This window comes from Sphaeramia orbicularis, chromosome 9 (assembly GCF_902148855.1).
Source record: "Sphaeramia orbicularis chromosome 9, fSphaOr1.1, whole genome shotgun sequence".
NCBI classification, from domain to species: domain Eukaryota; kingdom Metazoa; phylum Chordata; class Actinopteri; order Kurtiformes; family Apogonidae; genus Sphaeramia; species Sphaeramia orbicularis.
Window position 1 is genome coordinate 19,381,663 of NC_043965.1, and position 25,985 is coordinate 19,407,647.

Genomic DNA, 25,985 nt, shown 5'->3' on the forward strand with positions numbered 1-25,985 from the left:
GGTAGCTAAGTCTAGCCTTGCTTATGTAGAGAAAAAAGGTTTTCATACAAGTGTTGCCATGGTTTCCAAAGTCATATAAGGTGCAATGTTAGCTAATCCAATTAGCCAGTTATCTCAACTGAGAAAACTGTTTCTGAGTTTGTATAATTTTTCTGGATATAGTTCCTAGACATCATTGCATATTTTGCCATATTTTAGCTGGTTAGTTGTTTTATTTAACAAATAATCACTGCAACATATCAAATATGGATTCTAACAACATAACATGTATCTTAATATTAGCCTATAGCTTGCCTGGTTTTCAAACTTGAGTAAACAGAGACTTCATGTTAGTCATTTTGGATCATAGCCTAAAATGTGAAGTGGATAATTGGTGGTGGTATCGAATGCTCACAACAAATTTGAGGACCCTCAAATAGCCAAGAAAAAAATCTCAATTAGTGAGTGATGTGCATGGGTCTTATTCTTATTGTATGATAGTCATATTCAGAGATGCAGAGCAGAGGCAGACCTGCCACTTAAGAGTAATCAAGTTTACATAACTGCCAGATGTAAGAAAATATGCAAAATATGTCTTTACTCAATAACTGTTAGGGTTTCATATACTTTTATTAAATGTAGATAGATAGATAGATAGATAGATAGATAGATAGATAGATAGATAGATAGATAGATAGATAGATAGATAGATAGATAGATTATATTGTCTGACAGAAATTCTTCTTTGACAGGCTTGTATAAATAACACAAAAAACAAACGTTGCCGGGTCTTTCTCTTTTGTTTTTTTAAACAAATCACAAAAATATAATCACATCTTATCTGTAATTTCAATGGTTAAATTGGAAGAAAAGAAAAGTAGCCAGGTTTGTAAGACGGATCCAAAAATAAAGAGAATAAAGACAATAGTAGGATAGATGAAGAGGTGAATCTAATTCTTAATTACAAAATGTACACGTATTTTTAATATCTACACAGCTTACTTAAAACAATATAGGTTGGTAAGATATAACAATGATGTGCAAAACTGGCTACCAATGTTGCATCATACTGTTTTCACTCAATACATTTTGTTTATGCAAAAAGCAGAAACTTTCACTGTCTTGAGTCTCAGGGGGTTAAATTTGGGGAAATGTTATTCCACAAAGCTTTTCCTTTAGATATTTGTCTTTGTAAAATGACTTATTGTTGAAGTCAGTTAATTCTTAACCAATGAAAACTACCTGATTTTCAATTCTTAAAGCATTTTCCTCCAGTTAATGGCTTCTGGAAGTGCTTTAAATGCAGGGTTGCCACGTCTGTTTTATGTATTGATTAGTGTGTGTGCGTGTGCGCGTGCGTGTGTGTGTGTGTGTGTGCCCTGCTGGGAACCTGTGGGCGTGGTGTCGCCGCTATCCACACGTGCAAATAGTTAAAACTGTTGACTAAACGTCGGGACGGTTTGTCTGATGTTCACCGTGGAATAGAACACCGTACACAACTATTTCCTATCGTAGCTCGACAGAGGTACGGTCGTCTTTTTTTCTGTTGTTTTCTGTCCAGACTTTGTCAGAGAAGCTGTTCCTGTCTGTTCCACATACACACACACAGACAGGATCAACATGCTCTCTGAGTACGGATGCGCGGTCACGAACAGGTTCGGGAACCTTCTGGACGACGATGCTGACCCGTTTGACCTGATCTCCGAAGTGGAAAATGAAAAAGAGAGAAAGAAGAAAAAGAAGGAGGAAGAGGAGAGGAGAGGGAAGCAGAAAAAGGCTGTCCAGAAGGAGTCCCAGAAGACCAGACGGGTCCTCATCGCGTCGGAGGGACCGGTTCCATGTAAGATGATAAATGAGTGTTTTATTGTCGTCGCCCACCCAGAAACCCAAACTGATGATGGCAGCTGCTAGTATTTCCAGATGGGACAGTCCAGCCAACAGTGTCCAGTTAGCTTAGGCTCTGCCAGCTACTGAGGCTGCAAGGTCAGCGAGGCTGCGCAGTGCACGCGCATGATGTCAGGATGGGTTCCCATGGTGATTCATTATTCTGGTCTGTCTTCATTCTTACTACATAGCAGCATATAATCTGTAGTGGACTGTGTAAGTTATATATTCCAAAAACTAATGGACTATTCAGTGATTCGGCTAAAAGAGTCCACTTTAAAAGCCATTTGGTAAACTTCATTTTGCTGTTTTACTCTTTAACCCTGGGGTGTCTAACATTGGGCCCGGGGGCCAAATGCGGCCCGCCAAAGGGTCCAGTTCGGCCCCTGGGATGTTTTTGCAAAGTGCAAGAATTCCACAGGCTTGAATTGAATTAAGCAAAAAAAAAAAAAGCTTGAATTAAGCCAAAAAACAAATAAATCTTCAATTAAGTAAAAAAAAAAAAAAAAAGATCTCCAATTAACCCTCCAGTATCCCGTCCAGCAAGGCCCTCACTAAGCACCAAATGTGCCTTTTTCGCACACTTGTTGAATAATGTCAAAAAAATGTTCGTACAGTTAGTTTTTAATTCTTTTACACTTTTTTTCTATTTCATCAACTTGAGTCATAAATAAAAATACCAAATACTCAATAATTGTTAAATTTTTTTAACCCTTTAAATGCCGTGTTTGTAATGTAAACAAACCATTTTTTGGATGCAAAAAACAAAACAAAACAATTTTTTTTTTCAATATACTACATAAAAAGTGGATCACATATTATTTGATTTTTGTAGCCTGGCAAATGTCAATGATTAACAGCAACATTGGTTAATTTGCATTATTCTTTTTGGCGCTAGGTCAAATGTTCAAAAATACTAGCATCTGTCACCAAGTGTGCATAAAATGCACACTTATAAATCAAACTATTAAATATTATATATTGATTTATTTTTCTGCTCTAACTTGATTTTATTTTTGTAAATCTAGGTCAGCCCTAATCATACATATCAAATGGAAGAAATAGTGCGTTTTAGGCACACCTGGGAGACAAATGCTAATCTTGTAATTTTCTTTTGTTTACAATGTGCACATTTTAGTTGGTGGCCAGAATTTTAAAGATCATGCAAAAATGAACAACTTTTGAATTCTAACCTTATTTAAATTGTGAAAAATAATATGAAGTTTTTTAACAAGAAGTGCAAAATGTGCCTAAAAGGCACACCCGGATACCGGAGGGTTAAGTAAAAAAAAAATCTTCAATTAAGTAAAAAAAAATATCTTCAATTAAGCCAAAAAAAACTCAAATTTAGCAAAAAATTTTGAAGTAAACCAAAGAAATCTTTAATTAAGTAAAAAAAAAAATCTTGAAGTAAGCAAAAAAAAAATCTTCAATTAAGCTGAGAAAAATCTTCAATTAAGCCAAAAAAAATCTTCAATGAAGTTGAAAAAAAATCTTGAATCAAGCCAAAAACAATCTTCAATTAAGTTAAAAGAAATCTTGAATTAAGCCAAAAAAAAACTTGAATTAACAACTTAATTTTTTTCCTTTGTTTTAGTGAAAAAAAACATTAAATTATGAAAATATTTACATTTACAAACTATCCTGAAACAATAAAATGTGAATAACCTGAACAAATATGAACAACCTGGAATATCTAAAGAAAATTAAGTACAATTTTAACAGTTTTTCTGCCTGTTACTAAGTGTTTAGTGTCTTTGTAGATCTGATCCATAATGCACATGTAGAAATGATAAGTTGAGGAATAATATTGTTAAAATTGCACTAAATTTTCTAATGTTTTTTTATTTAAATTTCAGTTTTTTGAGGGTTTTTTTTGGGGTAGTTTATAAAAGTAAGAATTTTCAGAATTTAATGTTTTGTTTTTGTTTTTTTTTTTTACACTAAAACAAAGACAAAAATTTGGAGTTGTCATTATTTATAGGTTATTATGTTATTATTTTACTGGTCCGGCCCACTGGAGATCAAATTTAGCTGAATATGGCCCCTGAACTAAAATGAGTTTGACACCCCTGCTTTAACCCTCAGAGACCTACAACACTTTTTGTGATTTAGTGATTTTTTGTGATTTATTCCGAACATGCAATGAAATTTAACATATATGCACAAGCAAAACATACGTAATAATACAAATATCAAGAATCATAACAATCTTCAACAGAAGACGAGCACAATAATTCCATTTACATGCCCGAAAAGGGGTGGGAAGAAGTGCAACTTGTTTAATCCCACCCCGTCTCCCTACAATATTATTAATAAAATATGTCCTTCTTCTTTTTAATAATAATAATAATAATAATAATAATAATAATAATAATAATAATAATAATAATAATAATAATAGCTTTGTTTGTATAGCACCTTCAAAAAAAAGTTTACAAAGTGCTTTGACAGAGGGCACAACAGCAGGATACAAGAAGCAAGTAAAAACACTAAAACAGAAGAAAGATGTGTACAGCAAATGCAAAAAATATAGTACATACAATAAATTAAGTGGTTTAAAAAATTTTATATATATATATATATATATATATATATATATATAAATTAACCGGTGTAAAGAGGGCAGGGATAACATAACATGATGCTGTTAAATCAATGCAAAAATGAATAAATGAGATAAAGCAACATCATGTATGAGAATATAAATTAGTAATCAAACAGGATAAAATCACATTTAAAAGTTAAAATTGAAAAAATAAAAAGGGACAGACATCACATAAAAGCAAGTCTATAAAAATGTGTTTTAAGAAGTGATTTAAAAGATGTCATGTTTTACATTACTCTTCTATATTTATGTATCTATTCACAAACACGCATACACACACACTCATTGATCCATATACACATATATACGTTTATATACACAACATACAAATACACATAATCTTTTACCAGTGCCTTTCTTAGTTGTGCTGGCGAATAAATAAACAAATAATAACTAACTCAAGGAAGGAAATATATACAACAGTGAACATATGGTGACAATTAATAACCCTCATCCCTATATCTTGTGAAAAACATGTTCTTATAAGTGTGTTTGAATTGCCTTATGTTTGAACATTCCTTGTGCTCCTTCCTCAGTCTATTCCATACTTGAACACCACACACAGATATGCTAAAACTTTTCCTAGTAGTGCGCACCCTCTGAATTTTGAAATTAAATTTACCCCTTAAATTATAACTCCCTTCCCTTTCAGTGAATAATGTCTGTATGTTTCCTGGTAGTAGATTATTTTTGGCTTTGAATATGGTTTGTGTTGTTTGTAGTTCTGTGATGTCTTTGAGTTTTAGTAACTTTGACTGTAAAAATAATGCATTTGTGTGATCTGTGTGACTTATCATTGTGTATTTTTTTGTGATCACTTTGCTTTGTGTGTTTGTGTGTTTACGGGAAAACTATTACAATCATCTTTACCAAATTTTACCCACAGATAGGCCTAGGCCCTAGGACAAACCTATTAAATTTTGGGCCAAGTAGGCCAAAGTTCAAGGTCACTGCAGGGTCACAAAATCTCAAATTTTCCTATCTTTCATCATTGAGCAGTTTTCGAAAATTCATAAAAAATTCAAAACGACTCTGATTAGCCTCCAATTTGATACACCCGTAGCTTATAACAGTATCTTGTGTCTGGCACAAAATTGTCCACATCCACTGTGGAATGTGGACTCTGTGGACATTTCAATTTAACATTGAAAATCCCATTTACGACACATTTTTCATTATAACTCAACAAATATTGATTGGAATTTAATATAATTTGACATACACATGACTGGTACCAAGCTTCAGTTTTTTCTGCTGTATGGAACAACCTTGAAACTATTTAATTGAAAAGGAAATGGTCGATCCACACATGCACACTGTTCGGGGTACTTGGCGGAGGTTTGCGTTCTCTGAACACTTGTTAGTCATTTAGTTTTTCTAGTCATTAGTGTCATTCGCCATGAAAAGTCAATCTTTATCTGATTCTGGTTCATTTTAGAACACAATTTTGCATTTGCATTATCTGCAAATGAATGAATTCACCAGAAATTAAGAAAAAATGCTGTGAAAAGTTGTGTTTTTGCTGTGTGACTCAGACAGAACCTCCAGAACAGTGGTTCCCAACCTTTTTTTGGCTCGTGACCCCATTTTAACATCACAAATTTCTGGTGACCCCAGACATTCAAAACGGAGATAATTTTTGTTGCTAAATTAATTTGTTTTTGATCATGTAATAGTTTGCTATACTATGTTGCAAATAAAAGTTAATTTTAGATGACATTTAGGTTATATAATGTATATTATTTTGGATGGAGGCAGAAAAGCCAGGTTGAGATTACTGCACAAAGTGAGAATTTTTTTTCCTTGGTCAGGATATGTACAGTCAGTCCAGCTTGTATTTACAAGGCTGACAATGAATACTGAACAAACAATAACTCAAACCATGAATTCTGAAAGAGCTGCAGCATCTTAAACTGACCACAATGAACATTTGAAAGATAAACAGTACCATAGTGCTTCACTTTCAGCTTCAGACTTTGTCATGTCTTTTATGTATTGTGACTGTCTCTCAACTCACCATATTTTTTTTTTTTTATGAGTGTGTTTTGTTTTGTTTTTTTTGTTTTGTTTTGAATCAATTACTAGAAATTTCAGGCGATCCCATTAGAATTCCAGGCGACCCCATGGTTGAATAACACTGTTCTAGAAAGTTTGTTTTGCCTTATTTATAGAGTTTAATGTGGGTGTTTTGGACTTTCAAATGAAATGATAATCTAGATCTAACCTTTCTTGAGAAAGTTAAAGACACTTACTAATGAATCGATGCTAACGGTTAAACACTAGAGCCTCTGCAGATGCAAGTAAGCACGTGATATCCAAGAAACTCGTTTTCTTAACCCTCAGAAATCTGACAACTGTTAATCTTACCTATATGCTTTATGAGTTATACTGCAAAAAGTAGCTGAAATTGAGGAGTTTCTGCCTGTCATACAATAGAGCAAAACAACATATAGTGCACATCATTCAGAATATCATGTCCATGCATCTCTTTCTGTCCACAGTCCGTAAGCAGCAGGGGCTTGCCGGCCCTGTGACTGAGAACAAGGAGGGCAAACAGGAGGGGCTGAGGGGCATGAAGAGAGCTGTTTATGGGGAACATAGGACCCCTCAAGGAGAGCAGCCGCAGGAATTTTCAGTCTCTCCGTATGTATTCATAAGCAGTGATGAACCCCGCCTTTACTTGACTCCAATGCAAATACACTTACAATATAAGCTTGTATGTGTTTGTCTTCAGCTTTTATAATGCCGAGTCGGACCTCAGGCGCAGAGGTAGGAGAGGAGGAGGATACATGAGGAACCCGCAAAACTTTGACATGAAGAGCAAGAGAGAATATGATCGACACAGTGGAACGTAAGCACTAGGTTTGTGGTGTTTTACCCCCATGGTGGCAATGTTGACAACTTCAAACATTTATTGCAGCGGTATCTCCCCTAAAGAAAAGCGAGGAGGTGGAGGACCCTGGAACTGGGGATCTGTTGAAGAAGCTGCAAGGTCAGTGCGCTGGGATCAGCAAAATTAACACTGGTTTTCAAAATTCATTATAACAGAGAGGCTTTATGTTTTGTCTTTTTGGATCATGTGTGAATGGAAGTGAGGTATTGGAGGTGCGGTCCGATAGTCATGACAAGTCTGAGGACCCTCAAATACCGGCGGAAGAAGAAAATCTCAATCGGTGAGTGATGTGCATCGGCCTTCTTATTCTACAATAGACCCTTGCCACTTAGGTCATCAATACCAGAAATAAACGGATAACCCGCCATTTTGGAAGACGAGTGGAGGCAAGAGAGTGACAGACTGTGTGTTTAGCAGCTGCTTTATCAGTGGTATAGACATTTAAACGGGTTATCAATGACAGTTTATCGTTTATATATGGTAGACTATTTTCAAACTCTGAACCCTGCTGAAAAGCAACGATATGCTGAGAAACTGGCTGTGATTGATGGGTTTGACCATTACAAAGACACAGGCTGAGTGGGAGCAGGAACACCTAAAATTAATAACATTTAAATTTTTCAGATATATTATGTACCAAAACAATCATTATATTAGATGCGTAAACACCCTTTTTTTTTTTTTTTTTTAACCTGTCTTCATATCACTGCCACTACATAAAGTAGACCTACGGTCACCTGTTGAAGCTCTTGAGTTCATGGTTCATGGCACTGCCCGAATGCAGAGGCCAGCCAGTACCACCAGCTGGAGCTGCATGCCGCACCAAACTCTGTTTGAGCCCCGATGCTTGGCGCACAGCTCAGGATCCACATCCGGCCCCAGCCGTCCCTCACACCTGAACCACGACCCAAGAACTACACCTGTACCATTGCATCCCTATTGTTCACCACTTTTAATGGTTGTACATAATATACAGCCGACAGGTGACTGTAGGTCTACTACCATACTCGGTACTTTGTCTCTGGGCACTAAGTTCCTTATATTTTTGTCCCCGTTTGGTTAAAACCCAAGGGGATCCTGTAGAAAGACTTCTTTTCCCCATATTCCGCCCTGTTTGAGCAGCATATTACTGCATAAAAGTTAACCATGACTACAATTATTAAGTACAATCATCTGTCTAACAAGCCTGGCACTCCTCTTTCTAGCTTGTGGGTTGTCTTTCAATATGGCCACGTAAACATAAATCCCGTGACCCTTGATGTCAATTGGCAAGGGTCTATAGTTGTTTCCAGAGATTCAGTGGCAGACCTGTCACTGTACCTGCCAGATGTAACACAATGTGGAAATTTTTTTCTTTGTTTTTTGGGGTTTCATATGCTTTGATTAAAAGGTTATTGGTTTAGAAATCCAGTTACAGTTGGGGTGCAGTCGTTTCACTTGTATTGTGCTTATTTGTACAGCTTGGACAAATTCCATACATGAAACCTTAGACATTTTTATATTTGCAGTATTATATTTTACCAGTCTAAATATGTTTGTTGCCTCACTCATGACAGAGCATTGGAAGAGGATGAGGGAGAGCTTGTGGTCCAGGTTGCCATGGAGATGAGCCTTGATGAATGGAAAGCCCTGCAGGAGAGAGGTCGTCCCAAAGTGGAGTTTAATATCCGCAAAGCTGAGGACAAGATTCCCTCAAAAGCCAAGGTTATCCACCAGTCAAAGCACCTGGAGGTGAGGATTATTTGACCAACAATGGATACTGAACTGGAAATGTACAGTCTGCTCACAAATGACTTCTTAAGCTCAAATTAAAGTGACATTTTAAGTTAAGATTTAGCTGGTACTATAAAGATAACGTCAGTCAGTGAAGACTTGGGTTGTATGCAGTGGCTGGTTCAGACCAGCATGAATGAACGTTAACTGTGTAAACTCAAATAGACCCTGAAGAGCCTGAAGGAGGATGTGGACGACATGGAAGATGAAGGGAACTTCCTCCGCAGGCCTGTTAATGACATCACCTCACTCGTGGGCATCTATTTTCCAAGTCGCCCTAGTCGTGGGGGTCGAGGCAGGGGAGCGCGAGGTGGTCCAACCAGTCGCCCAGAGAGGGTCAAACCACCACCACAGAGGGTAGGTTGCAAACTATCTTTATGTTTAAAAGTGCTGAAAAGAATGGATTACAGAAGAATGCACAGTAACTTGGATGCGATAGAAAATTCTAACCTCAGTAATCAACTAATTGTAGAATCTATCAGTATTTCAGGGCAGGGTGCTAGTGCAGGTCTTGAAAGTCTTAAAAGTATGGAATTTTGAATCGTTGTTTTCCAGACCTTGAAAGGAGTGGAATTTTATGTTTTGAAAATGTTTGTCGGTAAAATATAATTTACTGCGTATTATGCATTCATTCATTCATACATTTATTAAAATTAATGTTTCTACTATGCACAACAGGTACAATCGCAACCAAAAAAGTAGGCATGCAAGTATGAAAGTACATAGTCAAGTTCTTGGGGGGGGGAAAAAGCCTAGCAGTTTTTAAAATGTCTGAAATTTTCATTTGGATGGAGCTAGCACCCTGCATGGTAACGGTGAATTCTCTCATGTCATCTGATGTGTTGTCATACAGGATGATCTGGCCCCAAACCCAGATGACCCAGAGGCCTTCCCAGCACTATCAGCAGGCAGATAAGCAGGGCTGCTTCCCACCATCAACCTCCTGCAGGGAAAACTGGTTGCACTTAACACTTCATGGATGACATTGTTTTCATACTTATGCTGTTCTTAAGGTTTGGGGTTTTAGGATACTTGGTTTGGTTGTGATGCACTGAAAACACTGTTGAACATCTGACTGCTGGAGAATAAATGCTTTTGCAAGTTTATGCTGTGAGTTATGTATTATGCTGTGTTGTTGTAGAGCAAAAACATTTGGGAGTAGTTGAAAGAACAGGGGTCTACATTGAGAAATCAAGGATGACAAGAAAGTAAGGTTGTATGGTTACTCTTGTTCCAAGTGCATATCGGTGTATTTACAGGTGAATGATGAGGTGCACATCTTACAAACATCCACAGACACAACTGGAATACTTTGTTTTTTTATTTAAAAAGTCTGATTCTATGTGCTTCAAATTAAGTATTTAGTGGATTATGAACATGGGTTAGACACAGTCCCATTAGGACGGTCTAATTTCATAGCATGATTTCAACATAGTACAAAATATTTACAAAATACAAACTGAGTATATCAAATTTTGCCATATTTACAGTCTTGAAATACAGTAGCTGAAAGGCTTCACAAGTAAAAGACAAGTCAGATATTGCATGGAGGTACAAATGTGCACAGTGCTGAAAATTGAGATGGAAATGTTGCTAAAGAGATATTTCAACCAGGCCTTTCTGACACCAAGAAAGTAGCAGGGGTGTGAAAACAATGAACCATGATGTTTCTTCTTATGTCATGATAATTCTACATCCTTGGGTTAATTACATTAATCTTTCCAACAGAATGTGAGTGTTCCCATCGTATCCTCACAGTGCTCATGACAGGAGGTCTCTCTACGTCGACACATTTCCTGTATTTTCTGATACACATTAACACATTCAAATGCCGGTCGGATGTTTGTCTGTGCTACTGCATGCTTAAATAAGTACCAACAACCAAGCATTGATAAGGCTATGCATTTGTTTCATGATGCTGTGTTAAAAGTATAAAAAAAAAAGTCTAAGTGCCTTAAGGGTAAAATAACTTGTAATCAAAACAAATCTAAAAGTGACTTACATGTCACATGTTGGTTAGGGACTGTTCCAACATTTTTTCCAAAAAATTATTATACTGTAAGAATAGCACAGTAATACAGCTGTATAAGTTACATTTCATGTAAAAATTCCTCAGGGTTTCTGGATCCACAGGCTCACCGAAGCAGAGGAGCTCTAGCCTTGGGTATGGAGTGACTGAGGACAAAAACACAACTCAGCATTACTAGGAATGACTTGCATTACTGTCACATTTTTCATGAATCATGCTTATTATGAGAATGCTTAAACACGTGATGTAAAAGATCTGAAGTGAGTAGAGGATAGATACCATAGCCTGGAAAATCGCACTGTTTGTAAAGAGCTGCGAGCTTTACGTCCTCTGGAGGCAGTGCGTCTATTACATGGAAGAGAAATAACAGAAGGAAAGACGAGAAAAACATTACAAATGAGCATTAGGACAGAATGCAGAGTGGTGGCAACAGGCCAGAGACAGAGCACATAGTGAGCGGTAGAGTCCAGACAAGCTATAGCCAGTCATGATCACAATTCCCCCGCTCTTGGAGGACATGCAAGAAAAGCCACTGAAAGGAAGAGCAGGGGAAACCGAGAAACCATTGACCTTACATTTGAAACATACGAGTCCTTGACAGTGACGTCGAAAGAAAAGTTAGTGGAGCATCTGCGTAAAGAACTTTTGGCTGGGATGCACCATGATGGTTAAATTAAGATTACTTGAGTCTTTATTGGGCAGTTAAGTTTATTTTTTTGAACAAGTCAGCTAAGTGAGTAGGTCACTATCTTGTTTCTACAAGATAAATATGAGTTGTAACTTCCTGTTCAGTTTATACCAAAAGAATTCCAAAGCAAAACCCTATTATCAATATTAATTCGTATCATGTTGGAAATTCTACTTAGAAACTGAGCAATATAGTAAATTTTTAATGACATTTTATTTCATGTCAAACATCAACGGTCAAAAATTAGTCGAGTTAAATTAAATCTTAAACCTGACCATGTATAAAACAAATCAGGGGTCACCAACTGTGATCCTCTCGAGCTACTATCCTGCATGTTTTAGATCAGGTGTCAGCAACCCTGGTCCCAGAGAGCCACTATCCTGCATGTTTTAGATGTATCCCTCTTCCAGCACACCTGATGGTCGTTATCAGTCTTCTGGAGAGCTTGATGATAGGCTTATCATTTGAATCAGGTGTGTTGGAAAAGGGATACCTCTAAAACATGCAGGATTGTGGCTCTCTAGGACCAGGGTTGCTGACGTCTGTTTTAGATGTATCCTTCTTCCAACACACCTGATTTAAATGAAAAACGTAAAATCAAGCTCTGCAGAAGGCTGACAATGACCCATCAGGTGTGCTAGAAGAGGGAAACATCTAAAACGGGGGTATTCAAATCCGGTCCTCGAGGGCCAGTATCCTGCATGTTTTAGACGTTTCCCTCTTCCAGTACACCTGGTTCAATTCATGATCAGCTCATCAAGCTCTGCAGAAGCCTGATAATGATGTACTGGCTTCCAGGTGTGCTGGAAGAGGGAAATATCTAAAACATGCAGGATACCGTCCCTCAAGGACCAGATTTGAATACCCCTGACCTAAAACATGCAGGATAGTAGCTCTTGAGGACCAGGGTTGGTGACCCCTGACATAAATAAAGACGTAAACTTAACCCAACTTTCCTTAAATCACTTCTTGGTGGTGCAGCTCAGTCAAAGTACATTAAGTGATAAAGAAACAGTCACTGTCTGGAGAATAAAGTTGAGAAAAAAGGGAAGTACGGAGCCTCTGGATTTTGGCTACATTTACACAGACATCTGATCTTTAATTTTTCGGCACAGAACTGATTATCTCTTGGCTGCCAAACTGAAGAAACTGTTAAAACATAACGGCTCCTGCTTGGACAGCACAGAGGAGTTTGACTCCTCTGTGCTGTTTATGTGCAAATGTAGCCGAAGTGTCCATATGGCTCCAAGTGGGGCTGAGGGAGCTTGCCTGCCGGTGGACCTGCGCCATGTTTAAGTTGATGAGAGCGCCTGTGTTGTCTGTTGCACTGGCTGTGTCTCTATGGCTGCCACATGGCTCACAACACATTGGGTCCCTGTCGCCAGCCACTACATTCAAGTTGCCTAGGGACCTGACCAGTCTGGTGTGGCACAGGGAGCTGGCAGAGAGAAGGGAGGCTGTTAATTTACTCCACACGGACTCATGAGTGGCTATAGCCTCCTGGTTGCTTTTCATTCATGTCACCTCCACATTTTCAGCATTTACAGAAATAGAATTAAATGCATTGGCTAAACTGCTACATCAACACTTATAATGATCTAAACAAAAGTAAGTAATTTATTCTAAAACCTTGACGTGTTCTAAATATCACAATGTGCAACAATGATCTAATAGACCTGGGTATGACATCAAGTTTGAGGTAAATATTTATGATACTAACCTACTGAATTAATGACTAGTGAATACACCATACTAAAACGTCATTAGCATGCACCGTCCATCAGCATTACTTTGACGAACATTGACGTTAAGATCATATTTACACCACTGCAGGAGCATTTATGTGCATAAAAAAGTAATAAGAAGAGAAAAATGTGGATTTAGGTTGCAGTCGAAAAAACTTTTGATTCCAGTTTTGACTGGATACAGCTTTATTTTCTCTGGTCTCTTTTCTTTTATGCTGTGTCTGTTAGCGTGTTTGGCTATCCTGTCCTAGGTTCTGAAGCGAGGGGGTGTGAAGTCCGTGCGTTGGACCAGTTGCTGGTTGAATGCAGTTCGTCATCATATCACCTATATTTAATCCATTCCTTCGGTTGTACCCAACTAATTTATGAATCATCTGTTATTGTCATTGTACATCTAACCAAAACAACAAACCAGTTTTTCCACTCTTATTTTGTACAGACTGTAAAGCCCACTGAGATGACTCTGATTAATGATATTGGGCGATATAAATAAAAATGGAGCTAAATTAGAGAGGCCGTTTTAGAATATGTGTCAGAGATTGTTTAAGGACAAGACCATAGAGGAATGAATGGTAATTTTTTTTCATCTTTTGTCTGGAACATTTCAGAATCACACACTGTAAAGATCCAAATACAGTTAAAGAAAAACATTATTCCAATATTCAAAACTTAAATCTCAAAGCAAGAATTTATGGAACATTTAATTCCACTTTTATACATCAGTGATTGTTTCTCCCTCCCTTGGCTGCAACTGAAAAATGTGAGGAAATAGGTGCTAGAGTGATAGGGGGGAAAAAAAAAAACACCAAAAAAAAAAATTCAACTTCAGTGGTTTTTCAGAAATGAAAAGATGAAAAAACTACACTCTCCATTAACTTTTACTGCCACTTATGGTCACACTTGATTGCAGTTCATGTTAGCTAGTTTTTGATCACCAAACCCCATGACCACACAACCCCAACTGCAACACAAATCCTGATTATTAAGACCGTATGCAATTCGAGTCATTTTTTATTTTTTCTAATAGAAATCCTCTCATGGAGACTGTGTAAATTACAATGATCTTCTGTACTTAGAACAGCTATTAACCATCATCTACTTTTGTGTCATGTCTGCTGTTTTTCTTATTCACCCTGCAGCAGAAGGACTAAAAAAGCCTCTGCGACAGCTCAATGTGGGTCAGTAGAATCCCTATGAAACTGATACCAGTTAAAGTAGCCCCTGCTCTTTGTGACTAAAGGAGAATAAATCCACTGCACTAACCTGCCTCCCACTCCGCTGGTGGGTAGTGAAGTTCTGGTCCTCTTCCTGCCGTCTGAGTGGTCAGACAGAGCCAAGGGGTTGACGCTGGCCTTGCAGCCCTGAACACTGGTCTGCAGGATGACTCTACTGCACACAGACCCACGTCAAGAAACAGTTTTTACCCACAGCAGTGTTTAGTCATGCATTTTGTTTGTGTGCTTGTACTATAAACTCTACCTTAGGGATTGGGACGATGACCTGGTGTGAATCTTATTCTCTTCCAGTCTGTTCAAACATAAGTAAAACAAAAGTCAAAATGTCAGTAAAGTTTAGATGGCCAACAAGTTGGAGACAGAAGAGAAGCGACTGTATGGAAATGGATAAGAAGAGTTTGCAAACTGAGCAGCCAGGTGATATTAGTAAAGCCAAGAAAGTACCAGAAAAATCCTGAAGGTGGTGCTAAACAACTTAGGAGAGACAGGATTTTCATTTCTATAACAGTTTAACATTGTCATCCACAAGATTTAACTGCCTCTGAAGGTTTACTTTGTGACAGTTGGCACTTCAGTCAACACAAAAACCAGCAAAGCATGATGTTCATAGATGACAGGATGATGGGAACTGTCTGTGGTGCTAAATCATAATGCACAAAAAAAAAAAAAAAAAAAAAAAGGTGACAAGGCAAGAGCCTTTAGATGTTTCACGGACTGGCTCTGCTCAGCTTTACGTCTACTATAGTTGCAGGTAGAATAAAGTAATAGGAGGATGATTTTTAAGGGGTTTCTGATTTGGGTTGGGAATTAAAAAAAGACAGGGGGCTCACTTACAGCATTTTCAGTTAGAGCTCCAGAAGGAGGGGCAGGACAGGGTTTTTGGGGGCTGACGGGCGGCAGAACTCATTGAAATCCTAACCCGTCTATACAGAAATGCAGGATGGAAGAAGGGAAGCCATACACAATCCACCACAGGGCAAGGCTACACAGGGAGGAGAGCAGCATGGCTACCAGCCATCTGAAAGGAGGACAAATCCAACAACAAGAGCAAAACGGAAAAAAGGGAAAAAGAAAGGAGAGACAAGAGACGTCCGGGCAGGACACAAAGCCTCTGATGTTGTGCTTTTCCACTGGGACTGGATTAGATGAAATACCTTTCACAGAGCCTTACATCCAACAGTGCCAGTCAGCAAGTTTTTGTTCTTCACTTGCTCTGATGTGTTAGCAGTCTGCCATGTACTTAGAGTTTTAAAATAGATATTTAGCACTAACATGTGAAATTAAATGCTTACCAAAGGCCTTAACTTAAACAAAGATAATAAAATGAACAAAAATATTTAAAACATGTCAGGTTAATTGCTCAAATCTTGCAAGCATTTAAGGATCCATTATAAAAATGTCGTTCCACAAAAGCAGAACATTACACAAAAAACGCTGGCAGACGCACAGACCTGGAGGAGTATGCAAAGCTCAAACGGTATGTTTACACCGATCCAGTCACAAGAGCAATGGAAAAACAACAGGCAACTGACAATGAACCCGGCCCAACATTTATTACATGTTAGACAGAAACACAGATCCAACAGGGGCATGTCCATGCGTGCAAGGGTTTCATGCCTGTTGCCATGCGTGAAAACAGGTAGAAGAGATGAAGAACATTTTAAATGTAATTACCGCTCTAACCGTGTGTGGAATGCAACATGCGCTTCAGTGTTACATAATAAAACAAACACTGGAGCCAGATGGTGAAGTTCAGCTGGGTTTCAGATGTTTGTGTAGCAATGCATACATTGATAAGGCATATGGTCTGAAGTGCAAGCAAGTCTCCCTTCTGCCTGAACTTCCTTCTAAGAACCAATAAAAACCTGTTTTTAATCACAGCGTGTTCATCTGACTCAGTATTAGAAAGAAGATCAGGAGAATTTTATTATCAAATCCCTTTAAACTACCAATTCAACCTGTAAAGAATACCTTAGTCTAACATGATGATGCCAACACCCAAAACCTACTGGCAATTTCCACACTTGAATAGTTGACAAATTGGCTATTTGGACAAATAATGAGAAAGTACCTACTGCAGCTCAGAACAAGGACCAAGAGGCAGTGTTTACCTTAGCAAACGTGTTTTCTTAAAATGTGCAAAGTCAGTAGTGCAAGCCAAGCCCTACAATATTTAATTCAACTAATCCAGATCCTTCATGAAACCACGATTAGTTGAATAACTGGCGCCGTTGTTAACAAGTACAGCAGGCTCAACTGGAGGATATCTCGGATAAGCCTCGATATCAAAGCAGAACAACTCAGTGCGTCTGTGCGAGGTAGACAGTGAAAGGCGTGTAAATGTAATGCATTCACTAATTGCATATCCACTTCACACCATCCAACGAAAGAAAGAGAAAGAAAACAAAAATAAAACTTCCAAAATCAGCCATACCGTTAGCCATACCATTCACTGGCATAGCAACCACTTCTACAGGAAGAGGATGTCAGCTAGAAAGGAAGTGACGTACACTTACCTCCATCATACAAAACCTCACATCCTCTCCCCCTCTCTTTCTCTGTCTCTCTCTGCTATCTTTTCAACGGCAGGCAACACATCGGCCACGCCGTACCCATGAGGCTGCAGCAGAACACTACCACCTGCCTGACATGGGACAACAAAAGCCAAAGCCACATGGGTACATTGGCAGAGGCCAGTCAACCATCCTCAGCCCTGCTGACACCCAAAGCTTCCACGGCTGGATTTACAAGGGCACAAATTACACATCAACTTCAGTAGCTGCGGTGCACATCTGATCTGCTCAGGAAAAACATTATAATCAGAGTGAGGTTAGTACTAGGACTGTGCAATATAACTGTATACATATATTGTGTGAAAACATATTATAGTCTGCTCCGTTCTTTACGAATCACAATCTTCATGCCTGTATTTTTCATCATTTGGATGATGCCTGGCATTCTTTTAAACATCACAAATGCAGGCAGTGCTTTGCTTACTTGCTATATTATACCAGTTTTGCTTCTATATGCATATTTACATTAGGTGTTTTATGCAAATAGGCATATTAAGACTGTAGTCATTTCCTGTTTGTTTCTGTCATTGTAACATCATGCACCAAATGAGTATTATACAGATGGTTTTGATATTTCAGACCTTATCGTCATCAGCCCCTATTGCAACAATTTTCTATACATTTGTATGCATTGATATTTTACCTTTTTTTTCTAAATTAATTTGTGATCAGTGATGAATAAAAGTACAAAATATAAAATACAAGTAAGTACCTTTGTATGTTATGCAATGCACATTGTAATAAGAAATAAGTCTTTCTATGTGCCCATTTGGTATAAGCTATTTATTCATTATACAGAGGATTTTGTGGGATATGAGATTCTGGTCATATTGCACAGCCCTCGTTTGCAGGTTCTATGAGAAAACACTAGATAGAGATAGAGCTGGCTAGTCACATGGTGCAGCACTGCTTATAATCACACACATACAGTATACACATGTACTACACCGCATCAACCATGTTTGCAATGGGTATTGTCATGGGTGCACAAACAAACAACTTGTCAGTGACTTACTGACACTTCTATGGCATTTGTGTAGTTATATTTATGCTCTCCCATTTAATTTCATGCATGGTTGTATTTCCTTTGACCTTTCCCAGATTGGGTTTCAGATTTCACACTGGCCAAGTCATGAGTGCACACTTTCACACACCGCAGAGCAAAAACTATACGACACATACTGTATTTCATGGCTCGATGCTGACCGATGTGGCCCCGCATCTGATGTGGAGTGTTGTTAAATGTTCTGCTCATTGAATTGCAGTGACCTTTCTAAGCATTTGTCTATAGATCTACAGCTTGACACCCAATTGAACTTTGTCACTCCTGCTCTCCCTCTAGTTTACCTCTGTAGTCAAACACACTTAAATCAAAGAGGTATACATTTTGAGCTGCACACATTACTTTCCTCTTCTGAATATTAAAATAGTCTTGTCAAAGTCTATTTTTATGTCCATTTTTTCTACACTCATGGCCAAAACTTTTGGGAATGACACAAATGAATGTTTTACTTAAATATAATTTTTTTTTTTTAAATTAAATTTCTTTGAATCCTTTACAACTGTTTTTCAATGTACCTCAGAAATATAAGGAGCAAAAAAACTTTAGCAAAAACTACTGCAAAAACTAAATTTGTGTCATTCCCAAACTTTTTTTTTTACACAAGTGTAAATGTGAATCCATATTGAATATTAAATTATACACTTTTACATTAGTATTATACTATACTCGTGTATTTTTTTTTTTAATATTGTGGAAACCCTTCTTCACAGATTATAGCATTTATTTTCTGCATCCTTTGTGCCTTTCTAAATCCAGCTCCTGACCGAAACCAATTCCTCTGGAAGATTTTGAGTCAAAAAACCTTCAAAAAGCCTTAAAACCAAGACTATCACTCTATCTACGTCAAAATAATTTGTAACACGTTATTCAGCATCACCTCTGCTTATTCAGAGATAAAAACACAGTTGATAAAAATACTTTAGCTACATATGATGGCATTTACCACAAAAACCCACACGAGAACACATGAAATAGACTTACTGCATTATTACAAGGATACCGTCTGATCTTCAACTCATCAGTAAATTATGGTATTAGGATGAAATTGCCATGGTATGGGTAAAGGGAGAGCAGCCCTTGTATGTTAGCCATGCCTAAATCCTGACACAAACAGAGGACAGCTCACTTCCCTGTATTACAAAATGGTAAAAGTCACATAAACCCATAAATCGCCCCCTGGTCATTGTGGAATCCTAGTTTTTCAAATCATACCTCAATTATGATTTGAAAGCTACAGTTTACATGATCTGAGGAACTGACGGAGAAAGGCGTCGCTTATTTTGTCAGCACTTTAACACATCTGCTTGATGCATGATGAGACTTGGAGGAGGCCTGCGTACTTACGATAGCGAACCCGAGGATGACCTGGCCTGCCTCTTGCTCTTCAGAGCTCGCAGTTTATCTCCCTGTGTAAGGCCGTTTCTCTCATCTTCATCATTATACTGAGCAAAACAAAGAAAAAAAAAAAAAAGCAAGGGTGTTACATTTGGATGCTTCTTTTCCTTAATTGCATTTTAAAAACAATTTTCTTTTTGACACTCACTAGTTCCACTTCCTTTTTCTTGGATGTTCTGTTCTTGTTGCTTCCATTGATGGTAATGTCATCCACTCCAGACAGGATCCGGGTTACAGCCATTTTGCCATTTTCTCGCTCATTAAACATCTTCTCCCGGAAAACGTCGCCTTCTGCCCAAAGATTATTCTGCTTCCTGCCACACAACGTTGCAACACAATCTAGAATTACCAAATTACCTTCCCAAAAGTTAAGCACAATAGATATATGAAACAGAACTCTGTATTACATTACAAGTGCTGAACACCTACTCTTCAACAAAGTTCTGCTGAGGCCCAATGATGGACCCTGGTCGACAGATTCGTATCCAGGCAATCGCCTCTGCAGCAGTCAGGCGGTAGTGTTTCATCATATAGCAACCAATCAGAGTGCCAGTTCTCCCTAAACCAGCTAAAAAAAAAAAAAAAACAGAATACACCATCAATATATTCACCATTAGCAGGACAGAGAACAACTGAAACAGCTAGGAGCTTGATTACACAATTTTAGCAGCATCACAACCAGCCTAAATACAGTGACTCATCATTTACCTTTACAGTGCACAGCAATGGCTCCTTCTGCGTTCTCACATATATTAAGGAACTTCCGGACGATTGAGTCATTGGGTGTACTGCCGTCCACAAAAAACAGGTCATGGTGTTCAAAGCCCGAGTCTGTGAAGCGCCTGGCATCATACATCTTCTTGTTAAGACGGATGACAGTAGTGATGTTGTGTTTCCTAAAGTAGGGGATGTAAGCCTCAGGAGCGTGCAGAGGGTACCCTGACATGAGGAAAAAAAGCATTAAAATGTATGAGGGACAGTGAAATGAGATGATGCAGGACTTTAGGAAACCCAGCATATCTTGCACTTACCATTTTCTATTTTGCTTTTTGGATGAGGCCCACTGAAAGCAAGAAACTTCCCTGGAATAATCCAGTTTAAATCTCCATTTTCTGCTCGCTCATAGTGCTCATATTCCTCCACGTCAAAGTTGGTGAAGTCAAGCCAGCCGTACTGCAGAGCCTGGAAGACGGTTGAGAGAAAGCTTAATTTCATCATGCCAGTGACAAAGCAAGAACAAAAATGAAATACATTTCAAAGTAAGTACCTTGTGAACTGCGTGAAGGCAATCTAAAATATTCAGATTGTACATGCAGGTGCCGAATGAAGCATCTCTGTGGGAACAGAAATTGCAACATTGAAAAAGTGCTAACAATCTCCACATATGCATAGTAATGTTCCCTGCAAAAGTAAGTCGCTACCTGAATGGAATATATGTTGAATTCCTTGACACCAGCAGACTGTAGGCCTCCTCCGGTGTCATATTCAGATGCATTACCTTCAAACGCAAATGCTTAGTCAGCAAGTACCTTTGTATTAGATTACACAGTAAGTTCATTTTAATAGAATGGCCTTGAGTTCTGCTATAGTTACATAATTCTTTCATAAACTAGGGAATATATGATGGACATGTCTGTACACTACTTACAGCATAGGAGCCTATTAGATAGGCAGCATTGGCTTGTTTCTTCTGGTCTCCACAGGTGTAAAATATGATCTTCTTTCTTGAAAGTGTGATGGACTGTGCAAAGAAATCAATACACAATATTAACTAACATGTGAATGCACCCAAAAGAAACTAAACTGGCTTAAAAAACAAGTGGTGCCAGATACAACAAACCCTGCCCCTTGCACATAATTCGCCCATTATAAGTAAATGGGAAGATATCAAAAATTCATAAAAAATTTTAACTTTGACCTACTTTTCCCAAAATGTAATGAGATCTATTCTGGGTCACTGGCAATATATAAACCAAATTTGGTCTAAATTCAACCAATAGTTTTGCTGCTAGAGTGTTAACAAACAAACAAACCGAACCAAAAACAAAACCCTTTGCCCCCCCTTTGGGGGGTGGGGAAATAAATGATTATCGATAAAGGACATTACAGGAACTTCTTCCCTAAATTGCTAAATAAATCTTCATTATTGGTATGGATGTAAGCTAAAATGTAACACACTGAGCAATGAGCTCATTTACATGTACAAATTAAGACAATAAATTTCAACAATGGTGTCAAATAGTGACAAGACCCTAACAAAAAAGAAATTAAAAGTTGGCGTTTACGGTTATTAAGTCTGCAAATACTACATAACTGATGCACATCTGTGTGTCTGATGCACCTACAAATAGCTAATGTTTGCCTGTCATTCTCTCTTCCAGGAAGAGCAATAATGAGAAGCAGTTTACTTTACCTTTAGCTTCTTTGTCAGCTTGCAACAAAAGCGATAAAACATGGCCAGGTTGAGGGGACCAAAGTCCGCATAGAAGCTGAGATAGAGAAAGAAGAAGAAAGGGTGTGTCAGAGTGGCTATTTATGCAACTGGCTTGAGTCTCTAAGGACATTTCACGAGATAGAATCAGCCACTGACACAGTAAAAACACTGACATAGTAAAAACTATATTTGGAGGCATTATGATGCTGGAGGGAGTCAATCAGAAAAGGACAAAAAACTGCAAAGATGACAAGTCTTTTTTCTAGCACTGGTATAGAGCAGTTCTGAAAGGTCAGTCATGTGCTCTTCTCTGGACAGTATAAGAGACCACCAAAATGTTACTGCAGCTCTGACAGCATGCTTTTCTGCATGTTGTTGTTTGTTTTAACCAAAAACTTAAGATTTACATGCAATGTTAAACAAAAATGCTTAAGCATGCTTAAACCTTTGGCAGTGCAAAAGCAATCACAGACTCTCTTAAATGAGAACTTCCTTAGTGCAAACAAGTTTCCAAAGAAAATGAAGCCTTTTTCACATGGGTGTGATAATAGACCATGCTTTGATGGAAACGAGGAAGTATGATTCCCACGGCTGCAGAGTGGATATAAAGCTGGAATCACAAAACCAAAAGAGAAAAAACTCACTTTTCATATGCCAGCTCTTCATCTATGCAGAAACAGTGGCGTTCAGCTGTGCTTTTGATCTTTTGCTGAAGTATGGCGAAGTATAGTTGGTCTGGAAGACGGAGAGGAGGAGGGGAGGGGGAGGGTACAAAATAAAGAGGCAGTTACCAGCTTTTATCAGAAATGTACGCTTCTGATGTCCTTTCTCCAAAACCGGTCTCCATCGATGTACTGGACTGCATCTTCTATGTCTTTTCCTCGTCTTACCTTTGATGAACTCTATACATTTGGATGAAACCTCGTCAGCACTCATCTTTCCCACAGTTTTGAACATGACGTTTTGCAGAGAAGCGAGGCCGAATTTCTTCACATGGACTTTCGTATGTTGAGTAAAATCACCCGAGTGACGAGTTTAGAGGTTTCCTTTAAAGAAATATCTAAGAAAAAAAGTTGTGCGTTAAAGTCTAAATATAGAACGTAACTTGATTTTGCTATAGGGAGGTGGAGAAAGTTGCCAGTCGAAGAGGGAAGGGAGATTCAATAGCAAGTGCGCACTCTGCTGAAAAGCACCTCGGTTAGGCTCCGCCCCCGAGCGCACGGGACATTCAGTGGAACACTATTGGCTGAAAGAAACCCACATCGTGTGATGATTGGACAACAAAACTGCCAGTTAGGGTGCACCCCGCCTTTTTCAGTTTAAAGTTCTCCACAGAAGACACCTGATAGGCCACGGGAACGTTGCCCAAGCGGTTGCTAGGACGATCCCTCAGCCAATCAAAATCGTGATTTGCACTTCGACGGCCCTCCCTCTTCTCAGACTCCAGCAGCTGAAGGATGTCAACGGAGCAGTAAAACACGATAAAAGGCGTCAAAAGAGGCTGTCAAATGTTTTCACGGTAATAGTTATGACACTGACGACCCACGCTGTATGTTTAAACGCAGCTCTGCCACGCACACTGTAAAACAATAGAGTGCAGGGGAGCAAACTTGTGCATTGATTTCTTGCAGTAAAATCAGAGCTCCAAACTCATCAGAACTGTGTGTGTGTGTGTGTGTGTGTGTGTGTGTGTGTGTGTGTGTGTGTGTGTGTGTGTGTGTGTGTGTGTGTGTGTGTGTGTGTGTGTGTGTACTGCACAGGCTGCACAACAGGCCGACCCAAACCAGTGCATTCACGAAAAAGGGACAGACGGTGTCGCCATATTAGGTCAAAATCTGGAAAAACTAAGTGTTTTCCGTGGCCAGGCCGTTTAAAAGAGCCCACTGTGTGCATTCGCTGTGTGCTGCAGCGTGTTTTTGCCTATGTGCCAACTAGGCTTGAAGTTGACCGGGTTCATTCCGCAGACCCACTTACCTGTTATCTCAATGTAAATATCAGAGTTTGGCTCCGCCTCTGAGCTGTTCGCAGCCGCACAGCGCTTTTTCCTGGACTCGGCTCGTCTCCTCTCGCTCTTGCGCTTCATTTTCCTTTCAGGGCTGCACTGTGGACATGTCTGAGCAGCTGCTGCGACAGATCTCCGCTTCGCAGTGCGGCGGCTTGTCCCCGTTTGCTCGCCGTGTTATTTGGTCATGTCTTTGCACCCTGCTGTTTGACGGTCTGCGTGAGCTGCGTGTGTTGTTGTGTATGTGTCAACCGAGGCACCGTTGGCCGCTCAAGCCTCTCCGATGGTTGTGACGTCTGTAAGCAGGGGCAGGTTTCTGAATCCCCTGCATGTGACGTATCAGCATTAAATGTCCAGAGCCCACCCTTCACTGTTCAAATGCAGCAGCTGCACAAATAGCATGTTGACAATCTTTACATGCAGCTCAGTTAAGATCCCAAAGTGGATGTGCAGGAATTCAACACTGTGCTTTCACAGGCTGCATACTACCCACATGTTTCTATCATTATAAACACACACACTACCCAGTAGTGATGTGACGTTCACGAATGAATCGAATCTTTTGAACGGCTCTTTGAAATGAACGATGGGAACCGAGTCTTTGTAAAGAGTCGTTCATTTATTTTTATTTTTATTGATTTTTTTAACCCTTTCATGCAGGGCCAGATTAACACTTCATTGTACCCTGGGCAACAATATTCAAGGGCCCCATCATCACAACCCCAGGATCCCTATAATCTAGCAAAATACAGAATAAATTCCAGGAATATATGTAAATATACCCCATACTTCAATATCTAACTATCATCAAATGCATTTTGATGTAAAAAAAAAAGTGTAAATGCTTGTAGAACTGCACCGTTGGCCGCTCAAGCCTCTCCGATGGTTGTGACGTCTGTAAGCAGGGGCAGGTTTCTGAATCCCCTGCATGTGACGTATCAGCATTAAATGTCCAGAGCCCACCCTTCACTGTTCAAATGCAGCAGCTGCACAAATAGCATGTTGACAATCTTTACATGCAGCTCAGTTAAGATCCCAAAGTGGATGTGCAGGAATTCAACACTGTGCTTTCACAGGCTGCATACTACCCACATGTTACTATCATTATAAACACACACACTACCCAGTAGTGATGTGACGTTCACGAATGAATCGAATCTTTTGAACGGCTCTTTGAAATGAACGATGGGAACCGAGTCTTTGTAAAGAGCCGTTCATTTATTTTTATTTTTATCTATTTTTTTTAACCCTTTCATGCAGGGCCAGATTAACACTTCATTGTACCCTGGGCAACAATATTCAAGGGCCCCATCATCACAACCCCAGGATCCCTATAATCTGGCAAAATACAGAATAAATTCCAGGAATATATGTAAATATACCCCATACTTCAATATCTAACTATCATCAAATGCATTTTGATGTAAAAAAAAAAAAGTGTAAATGCTCGTAGAACTGCACCGTTGGTCGCTCAAGCCTCTCCGATGGTTGTGACGTCTGTAAGCAGGGGCAGGTTTCTGAATCCCCTGCATGTGACGTATCAGCATTAAATGTCCAGAGCCCACCCTTCACTGTTCAAATGCAGCAGCTGCACAAATAGCATGTTGACAATCTTTACATGCAGCTCAGTTAAGATCCCAAAGTGGATGTGCAGGAATTCAACACTGTGCTTTCACAGGCTGCA

At 38.9% G+C, this 25,985-nt stretch overlaps 2 protein-coding genes across 8 annotated transcripts; one reads left to right on the forward strand and one right to left on the reverse strand.

Moving 5' to 3' along the window:
• Positions 1–1,340: 1,340 nt before the first annotated feature.
• Positions 1,341–10,212, forward strand: LOC115426026 (intracellular hyaluronan-binding protein 4-like). The gene is made up of 8 exons (XM_030143951.1): positions 1,341–1,819; positions 6,973–7,114; positions 7,206–7,322; positions 7,392–7,463; positions 7,564–7,644; positions 8,921–9,095; positions 9,303–9,494; positions 9,991–10,212. Exons 1-8 carry the CDS (start codon positions 1,600–1,602, stop codon positions 10,051–10,053), a joined length of 1,062 nt encoding a protein of 353 aa, XP_029999811.1. The 5' UTR covers positions 1,341–1,599; the 3' UTR covers positions 10,054–10,212.
• Positions 10,213–10,435: 223 nt separating this feature from the next.
• cdc14b (cell division cycle 14B) lies at positions 10,436–24,593 on the reverse strand. Of its 7 annotated transcripts, none has more exons than XM_030143687.1 (16): positions 24,274–24,593; positions 22,944–23,034; positions 22,279–22,354; positions 21,514–21,606; positions 21,287–21,363; positions 21,133–21,199; positions 20,897–21,047; positions 20,574–20,804; positions 20,295–20,433; positions 20,014–20,179; positions 19,815–19,912; positions 15,079–15,126; positions 14,863–14,988; positions 13,124–13,292; positions 11,446–11,511; positions 10,436–11,312 (listed from the first exon to the last, which is right to left on the reverse strand). In XM_030143687.1, the coding sequence occupies exons 1-15, from the start codon at positions 24,380–24,382 to the stop codon at positions 11,488–11,490; spliced, it is 1,665 nt and encodes a 554-aa protein (XP_029999547.1). In that variant the 5' UTR covers positions 24,383–24,593; the 3' UTR covers positions 10,436–11,312; positions 11,446–11,487. The 7 variants fall into 7 exon arrangements, 6 of the variants coding, with proteins under 6 accessions (XP_029999547.1, XP_029999549.1, XP_029999552.1 ...); XM_030143689.1 differs by having other exon boundaries at positions 14,863–14,985; positions 24,274–24,382; XM_030143692.1 differs by lacking the exon at positions 13,124–13,292 and having other exon boundaries at positions 14,863–14,985; positions 24,274–24,382.
• Between the last annotated feature and the right edge of the window lie 1,392 nt (positions 24,594–25,985).